The sequence below is a fragment of the Fringilla coelebs genome (genome assembly GCF_963513975.1).
Source record: "Fringilla coelebs genome assembly, chromosome: 3".
Taxonomy (NCBI): domain Eukaryota; kingdom Metazoa; phylum Chordata; class Aves; order Passeriformes; family Fringillidae; genus Fringilla; species Fringilla coelebs.
Window position 1 is genome coordinate 84,962,747 of NC_140030.1, and position 9,528 is coordinate 84,972,274.

Sequence of the window (9,528 nt, forward strand, 5' to 3'; positions counted from 1 at the left end):
ATTGATAGTGACACAGGCGAAAAATTTTCAGAGTGCACTGACAAAAATAAGAAAGAGTGAAGCATAAACTCCAGTGCCCTTCAAAAACCCTTGTGCCAACAAGGCAAGTGCTGATTGCCCTCTGTCATTCTGCAGTCACGTACACACCACTTAGACCTGAAGCCTTAACTGGCAGGTTATCATAGATCAACTATTTAACTTGATTTAAATATATTTGCATTACAGTCTGTAGCTGGTTAACAGCAACTGTAAGAGCTGAGCGTGTGGTAGGTTGAGCGTTCAGCCAGACTAATGCAAGAGAGGCTAAGGGAGAAGTAGGTATCAGAGTGAGCTTGATTAAACCCTTCTCTTTGTTCAGCTGCTTGGCTCCAAATACCTCCCCTGTTTCTTTGGTGCCTGGAGCAGACTCATCAACCTCACTTCCACTACAGGCCAGAACCAATCTACTTACAAACCACTGTTTCTCTAGAGAGGGATCAAACATGATTCTTGAGCAACTTTCCTTCAAAGCTTTTTTACTCATTTTGAGCAGGCTGGGAGTAGCAAAGAAGAGCAGCAGTATGAGCATTTGGAGGTCACACAGAGAAGTCATCACTGATAATTTGATATTTTAGCCAGGCCATCAAAAATACTGTATCATATCTGGCTTTGCTTTCTACCTCGGGACCTTCACAACCCTTTGCAGAATTATTTTCAAGTTCCATCAGCTATTACTCACTCGCTGCCATTATCTGACAATCTTGTGACTTACTTTGCAGTCCAAATGAATGTTAACTGTCACTGTTATTAGGAAGTATCAGAATACAGAGACTGGAACATTTTTGCACCTCTTGCAACCTCAAAGAGGCATACAGGTCTGGGTTTTGTTTCTCAGCAGTTGGAAACTGCTTAGACAGTATGTGCAAGATGCTGTCACAGAACAAAGTCAATTTAGTATTTGCCAGTTTGGTCAATCACAATCTGTGTCTACCTTTTCATTAAGGCAGAAATACAGTCCTACAGACTGGCTGATCTGTAGCAATCGACCCCATAAGAGAGGTTAAAAAGCATAGGTCCATGGTAAGAAACATGACAGATATATATATGGTTAGAAAAAGAAACACAACCTATTATTTGTTTCCTACTTCACTTTTATCACTCACATTTCTTTCTCTTAAGAAAATCTGTGTATAAGGTTTGATTTTAAAACATTTCAGAAGGTATTTTTCACCCAAGAGTGTATTTGATCCACTTGAGTTCACACAACACAATGCAGGGGGAAAGAAAAAAAAAAAAAAAGAATAACTTCCCTACTGATTTGACTATAAATAGAGCCACTAGGGCAATACATGCCTAGGAACAATCTCTCCTGCCTACAATTCAAGAGTTGGTAAGTACATAACTAACAAAATAAAATCTAAAAACCCCAGTATAAAGACATGACAATATAAGATGGGAGGACACAGAAAACAAATAGCCAGCCTAAAGTTCCCTGCTAAAGAACCTGGTGTTTTAAAGAAAAGATCTAGTAATGCTAGAACCAGCAGCGATGACGGTTCTGACAGAATCAAGACAGAAAATAAAAGAAGACAAAGCTCCTTCAAGCCCAAGGCATCCCCTCAGCAGGCAGAGCTAGCAAAAATTCAGAGTACATATTACACGTTTATTTTAAAAGTTCAGTCGGCCTCAAAATGTGCCTCTTCTGAGGATGTCTGCAGCACCACAGGTGGTGCTTCAGCATTTTAATTTAACTGAAGAGTGCAACTATTCCACTTGTGCAACTATACCACATTCTGTTACATACTACAGAGCAGAATCAGTTTGTGATGAGGTCAGTTTGGACTGAACAAAGCCCAAAGACATACTACTATTCCAGCCTATTCCATTTAACTACATGTTCCTATGTATTTAATCCATAGAATCAAACAAGTGCCAGGACAAAATAAAACCTCAGCAAATCACAGGCACTGTGATCAGCAAATCCACAGCACCCAAGTGCACAAGCATTCTCCTTTGCTCCCCAGCTGATCAGATTATTTACTCTCACTTGTAATCCAGCTTGTTTCTGGGTTGTGTATTATTATGTTGACATCTAACTGCACTACCAGCAAGGAAAACAATTGTTCTGGAAGTCAACAGCATTCAGAGAAAAGCAACACAATTTATTGTGTTTAATTATTAATACATAGTAAAAACAACTATTTGTTTTTAAAAAGGAAATTTGTACTAACTCATCCTTACACTGTATCTTCACTGGCTACAGAAGGTATCTTGCAAAAACCATATATACGGTATGAACCAAAGCATAGAACAAGCTGTTGATAACTTAAAAAACTACTTGCATGCCATGGTCTCTGGAGCAGAGCTTGCCAAAAACACACCTAGTAGCAGAAGGTAACATGCAAGGTAACACAAACATTCAGTTCTAAGGTAACAGAAGGACAGCATACTAGGAACACTCAAAGATTAACTTCATAAGGAAGAAGGAAAAGCCCATAGCAGAAAAATTATGGCTTCTGATCGATTGCTATTGCTCCATCATCAGAGTTGCAGTGTGTGCACTATCAGCTTTGTTTAACTATGTTCCAAGAAAGTTCAAACAATTTAATGGTTAAACAGGGAAAAAGAAAAAAAAAAAGAAAACACAACAGAAAAGCATGCCTGCTTACATTTGGTTTCCTGTGTAGAAACACAGAGAGAAAAGCTGTGGGGTAATGCAGCTGGACAGCAGGAGGAATTTCTTTGCAGAAAGGGTTTTTAAGCATTGGAATGGACTACCCAGGAAGGTGGTGGAGTCACCATCACTGGAGGCATTCAAGAAACAACTGGACATGGCACTCAGTGCCAGAGTCCACTTGACAAGTTGGTGTTTGGTCAAAGGTTGGACTCTATGATCTCAGAGGCTTTCTCCAACCCTAATGATTCTGAGCTGCCTGTCCTCAATTCTTTTATAATGTTGCAGTGGCAGTACCCCTAAGTCACACTCTGTGGCATCTTAGTCGGCCGTGGACAGCAGTCCTACATTTTCATCTCAGTTCATAGCTGCTGAATTTAGATGATGCATAATTAAGATATAAATTTGAACAATCTAGGAATACCTACTTCACATTCATAAACCTTAATTTACACTGTCAAGTTTTTATATGAAAGATATTAGAAGTAGTTAACAACTTTGTTTCATTGGCAGTCACTTGTCCTTGTTTGAATGCTGCTCAGCTTTACTTTCCTCAGCCTCTGAAAAAGGCTTCACCTTGAAAGAGACAAGTCAACTGGGATTACAGATAATTAATTCAGTCCCCTATTTATCCACCCCAATTTCAGTATCTCCAATGGAAGGGATCAGGACAGTAAAGAGGAAACGAACAAACCCAAGTAAGTCTAGAATCTCATTTATGCATCTCCTGAAGAGCACAAAAAAGGGAAAATATTATGAAAAAGATGCCCCTATTAACTTTACACTGGAAAACAAATCACTCCATAAAGCCTAAGCAAAAGCCATCATCTGTTAAATGTTCAACAAAGCATTGAAAACCTAGTTCAAGTTTTTAAGAAAACTTGAGTCTGCAAACTAGAAAAACTAAAGCGTTGCACATAGATTTAAACCTTGAGGTAGCAGCTTGAAATTAAAGCAATGTGAGAAACAATGCTCAGAATGAGAGAATATTCTTAATTTTTCACAATTTAAGATAAATTCCAAGAATATTCAAGCAAGCTTCACCATCCTCAAACACAAATCAAAATGCTGGAAATGCACCTGCAGGTACTTGTGAAAAGTGAAGACACTTAAAAAGCAGGGCAGAAACTAGTATTAATCCACTTAACTGTTATTTTCTTTAGCATAAATCATGTGCCATGTATATTCCAGCAGCCATCCTTAAAAGTCTGCTAAAATGTTTGTTTACAGCACTGGGCTTTAAGTCTAAACATTTAGGTTTCTAAAGTTATATCTCAGGCCTGCTTAGAGTCTTGTACTAATAAAGCTTCTCTAATAAAGACTCCAAATATTTGTTCTCATACTCAGTATGTTTGTCTGCTTCCCCTAAACACAGGCAGCAGTTTCTCTTTCCATTTTATTGCTGTTTTTAAAGTAACCATTTTCACTCATCTGCAAATGATTCCCTTTCTTTTCACCAGCCTTGATGTTTATCAAGGACTCTGGTGGGCAAGCAGATGATTTCCTGGAAGATAAGACGTGACCCAGGGTAGGCAAACCTTTGCTCACCATGGGTGAATAGACATGAGGGTCAAGAGGGCACCTCCTTGCATGAATGGCTCCTTTATCATTAAAGATGATATTTCCCAACTAGGATGGAGCAATAAAGAGTAAAAGTAAGGAACTGAAGGAGAGGGAAATGACTGAATCACCTTATATTTGGTTCAGTCTTCCAAACTCCCTCCTACAGCAGGGTAGGTAAAAGTGTCATCACTGGATCCACACTTTGCTGCCCTTCCTGAAAAGTCCCAGGACTTAGGGTCACTGAAACAAGTGGCAATGACAAGCCATAGAATTGTATCAACAGACAAAGCTGTTTCGCTACTTTCAAGACCCTACCATGATGATAAATATGATATAGTGACATCAATACTAACAAAGTTAATTTCTGCACACATTCCAAAGAGTTATGAGACATTTCTCTTCCAAAGTAATTGTACATAGAGATGGAATAATACACAGCTCCCTGTGTCACACAGTTGTGGCTGAGGGCCTTTGGAGGCTTAAATAATGTGAATAATGTGGCATCTCAGTCACATTTATATCTGAGCAATCAGCTCTACCCAGAACAACATGGACAGGCAGAAACCAGCCTATACACTGCCCAGGGTGAGTCACCTTTAAAATCAGGGTCTACACAACCTTACTCTGAGAAGTGTTTAAGTACTTTACCTCTTACAGTTATGATAAATAGTATGGTACTCTCAACAATCAACAGCAAATGGCCTCTTCACACAAGAGACTCCTAAAAGTTGCTTTTAAGCAAGTTTATTTTTACGCATCTCTGGATGGAGGGAAAAGGCCTTCTTTTTAGCATATCCTACAACACTTAGCTTGTAAATTTCTGCATGTGTGTTAAACACATTGCAATAAACATTTATTGTGGTGTATTTCTACTATAATACATTGTGAAATTTTTATTACAGAATATAAACTTTAGACAGTATTTGACCAAATATAGCCTACTTAATAATCAGTCAAACTGTTGGTACAGAGATGCTGGTCTGTACGTGGGCTGAGAATCTGTGCTGATAATCTACTTGTCTTTTTAACTGCTCAAGATCAGTGCTACAGATCTGGCTTTGTAGCCATTCCACACAGTTTCCATTGCACTTACAGCTAGCATTAGGCTCAAAGGAACACATGAGCTAACCTGGATGGGGAACAAGGGCAGCAGAGAGACCGGTCTCTGAATAAGTCAGTCCTTGTCACCTTTCAGGCTGCTTCTGGAAACAAAATTGGTATTGTTAGTTCAACTTGAACATTTCTTGGCATCCTTTCATTTTACCAACACCCATTTAAAATTCTACAGTTGGTGATATTTGCTGAAGAACTTTATCCAGTATGTTTTAAATGGGGGTCTTAAATAGAACATCAGAGAAGTAACAGCGAAGTTCAACATGGCTCTGTAAAGTCACATGAATATCAGTGGGGACCAAAAAGAGAGTGAAAGAAAAGGCTTCAAGATGACATCACCTATTAAAAAAAGAGACAGCAGCAGAAAAATGAGCTAAACCACACAAAATCCCAATGACAAGTTTAGGGAGTCCTTGGAAGAAGCTAGAGGAAGAGGCTCAGAGGAACGAGATAGAAGTGGGGATGAGGATTGGTGGGGAGGTGTTAAAAGCCCAATTTTCACATCACCGTGTTCCGGTTGTGAATAGAGAATAAATTTGGAGGTTTAACAAAAGAAGAGGATGATCGGGTTTTTGAAAGACATGCTAGCAGTGCTTTAAAGATTCAGCAGAACCCAAGAGAAGCAGCACTGAGTGGCTGAGAAAGGACAACTACAAAAACTATTATTGATATACGTCACAGCTTACTTCGGACAGAATCCTGACGTCCTTACATGATTCTCCCCACCATCAGTTAGCTTCAGCTAGGTTAGATTTCACCCTGCCATTGTCCTCTGTCAGATATGACACATTCCCCTCTTTCCCATCAGTTCTTACATAGAAGTTGAATACGAACAGGCACAAAACTACATGTCTAAAAGAGAGCAGGGAGTAAAGTTTGCAGTTACCAATGAGAGTGAAATAAAGGCATTTACATTTGAGCTAACCTGAACTTAGGATGACAACAGAATATCTATGTGGGATCATCAGACTAGCAAGACTGGACATGGAAAGTAGGATGGGACTGGAAGAAGTGCAGAGGGAAACCTCAAACCACGTATGATACTATCAGCAGGAGCTAATGCATTGGAGAGGAAAAGCCCTCCACATTTTTTCATTATCTTGTATTTTAAGAAAAAAAACCAAAAAACAAACAAAACCAAAAAACCTCCAACTTTCTGCCACTTTGGGATTCATTGTGATATGCATCATGGGAAAAACTAGCCAAACATAAAACCCCGTTAATGATCCCCTCATACCAACATAATTTTCATAATAAATTGAGGCAGGATGCAGATTCTGCATTATGTCTGCAGCAAGTTAAGTGCGCCAGGCACATCCCAATCCAAACAATGCTTTTTTCCTTGAGGACATGAAAACAGGTTTGGGATATAATCTGGAGTAAGATTTCATTAAGACTCCCGAACAGCAAAAGCATACTCCGAACACACAGCATGTCTGTAATTTTCCAACATCTCTTTATAGTTTCAAGCCTATCCACCTGTTCCACTAAATATCACAGACACTTAACAAGGCACTAAGAGGGGAACAATGACACTGCCACCAGAAAGCTCTGCTATCTGAAGCCGACAGAAGGAAGCCACCAACCGAAAAAAGGGAACTTTAACCACAAACTTTTAGGATAAAGAATCTATACTCTTCCAAGCTTGCAAAGTATCGATTACACCAAGTAAACTAATGAACCACTTTGCCATTATTCTGTATTTGAGCATTATAATCGACTTCTAGTGAATTTCAAAATAAAATAATTTTATAAAAATCCAAACATAATGAACAGAAAATCTACTCGGCATAAATATTTCTGAAATAAAAGTCCCAAATGGCTCATGCTCACCACTGGAGCCCCACATATCTGGGCAGCCTATGGTTCATAGTTCACTACTGCTTACCACGACATTTTAACGGATTTCACATCCATACGAAGGCACTAAGTTTATATTGCTCTCGGATTTTATACACGCTATTGATTAAGAATTAGGTTCAAAGAGCATTCTGCCAGATGAGCGAGACAGGACGATTATCAACTCCTTATGCCTTGGAAAAAAGTCAGTCTCCTAGAGTATAACAGCGCAAGAGTTGCGAGCATCCCTCCGTGCGAGCCGCGCACCCTTTCCCCCAGTTCCCCCGACTGACCTGCGGGACCCCCAGGCACCTCTCCAGCATTTAGTAAGGGAAGAAATAAAAAAAGAGAAAGGGAAGAAAATCAGACAAACACAAGAGGATCGAGACACTTGGCTTCACCTTCCCTTCCTCCCAACACAACATCCATTGAGGCAGAAGGAGCGCTAAAACAAGAGCCGCATTCACGGGCGCCGGGTTGAGCAGCGGGCGGGAGCACACTCCGGGCGGCACCTCTGGGCCAGCCCGCTGAAAATCAACCCCCAGCTCCTTTAGGACTCAGAGGGAAAGAGAAGGCTCGTTCATTAAGTAGTTAGGAACGATTAAGAGGTTTCCCTGCGCTCCCGCTCCAGGGCACCGGGCTTTGTGAAGGCACAGACACGGTCGGGCTGCGCCGGGTCCCGGCTGGTTCCTCAGCCCGCCCGCCCACGGGCGCGGGGTTTTCCGCTCCTGGGCGCCCGGCAGCACCTGCTGCTGCCGCCGGCAGCCCCCGGCCCCAGCCCCGGTCCCCGCCCCGGCGGCGCCCGCTGTACCTACCTGCAAGATCCTGTCCAGACCCTCTTGGCCCAGGCAAGGGAACTGCTTGAGCAGCTCCGTCTTCTGCCGCTTATAGTTGTCGGTAGCCGAGCGCCAGTGGGGCTCCTCCAGCACCTCGAAGATCGCCGCCCCAATGGACAGGTAGAAGATGATGGCCGAGGTCAGCAAGGGGCCCCTGTCCACCATGGTGCTGGCGGCAGGCAAGGAGGGCGGGCGGGCGGAGCGCGGCGAGTGGGCGAGTCGGGGCGGGTGCCCCGCGCTGCGGCCGTGGGTGCCCAAAGCCGCCCTGTCCTTCCCCTGACACCTCTGCCTACCCCGGCCGTCTGCCGTGCCGCCTCTCCCGGCTTCTGCCGCGTTCCCTTAGAGTCTTCCACACTCCCCTCCCACTCTCTCCTCCTCCCTCCTCCGTACCGCTCCACTCCCCCCGGGCTGTCTCCTTCTCCTCCCTCCCTCCAGAACGGCGATTTGAATCTGGTGCTCTCCCGCTTCCACTCTTCTCCCCCCGCCCGCGCATGCGGCGCTGCCGCCGGGACCCGGCCCGCGGCCCGGCCGGGGGCGGGCAGCCCCCGCGGCGGTGGGGCCCGGCCGTCGCCATCGCCAGCCCCCGAGGGGCCGCCTGGGGGAAGGGGAGCGGGGCCGCGACCTCCGTTCTTCCCGCCCTGCCTGCCGGGAGCCGGTGTGGGGCCGGGAGGGCAGCCCGGCCCCGGCCTCTTCCCCCTGAGCGCGGTTGGTCCCTGCGCCCGCAGCCGTCCGTGCCTTCCTCTCCGTGTTTTCCCCAGTCAGGGTAAGAAGGGGTAACGTCGCTCAGTTTTATTTTACTTGTTCCCTCATGCCGACAGGTTCAGCGAAATTCCTCGTTTTCGACGCCGGCAGGCTGTGAAATGAGGTCTGTGGCTTTCCTGGATGCGTGGAAGCACAGGGGGAAGCTGAGCAGGAGCTTTGAGGAGAAAAGATGTCTGTCCGCAGATTTCACCCCTTCCCTGAGACGTCCACACGTGGGCATTGCAGTTCATTAGGAGCAGAAACTGCATCTCCATTTCTTTCATGCCTTTGGTACCCTCAATAAATATTGCTGTGTCCCTATGTGTGTGGAAACACCGGGTCGTGATTTTTCATAAGATGCTCAAAACATTTTCCAAGCTGAAGCTCCCTTGAAGCTCACCCTGTTTGTGAAGCCTTCTTCAGGGGCGGCTTATAGCCACGCACAAGCTCTTGCCCTTCTGTTTTCGAGTGGGGCTGCAAACGGTGTTAAATGGGTCAGGGAGATACAGTGATGTGTTATGCACACTGGCAAAGTGCTTCTGGTGTGGGCACGGTTCGTCTTACAAACACCAATTTTGTGAGGGTAGCTTGTTCTGTTTCTCCTTCAGCCCCCACAACAGGAAGAAAACACTCAAAAAGTAGAGCAGTTCATGTCAACTGCATCAACACTAAGAGACTTGGGGTGTATAGGTACTCAGCTGGAGTACACAAACTAAAAGGCTGAGATAAGCCTGTGCAGACATAGTTGAAATGGGAAGAGGGGGAATGGATGAGAATGGGAAA

The 9,528-nt window shown here is 44.0% G+C and overlaps 1 protein-coding gene across 1 annotated transcript in view; it reads right to left on the reverse strand.

The window, feature by feature from the left end:
- KCNK5 (potassium two pore domain channel subfamily K member 5) overlaps window positions 1–8,219 on the reverse strand; it is a gene marked incomplete at its 3' end in the record, with an annotated part of 30,261 nt that extends 22,042 nt beyond the window's left edge. Inside the window, exon 1 of the mRNA XM_084203661.1 lies at window positions 7,984–8,219. Coding sequence (XP_084059787.1) covers window positions 7,984–8,169 — 186 coding nt within the window. The 5' untranslated portion in view covers window positions 8,170–8,219. The remainder of the gene's footprint in view (window positions 1–7,983) is intronic.
- Between the last annotated feature and the right edge of the window lie 1,309 nt (window positions 8,220–9,528).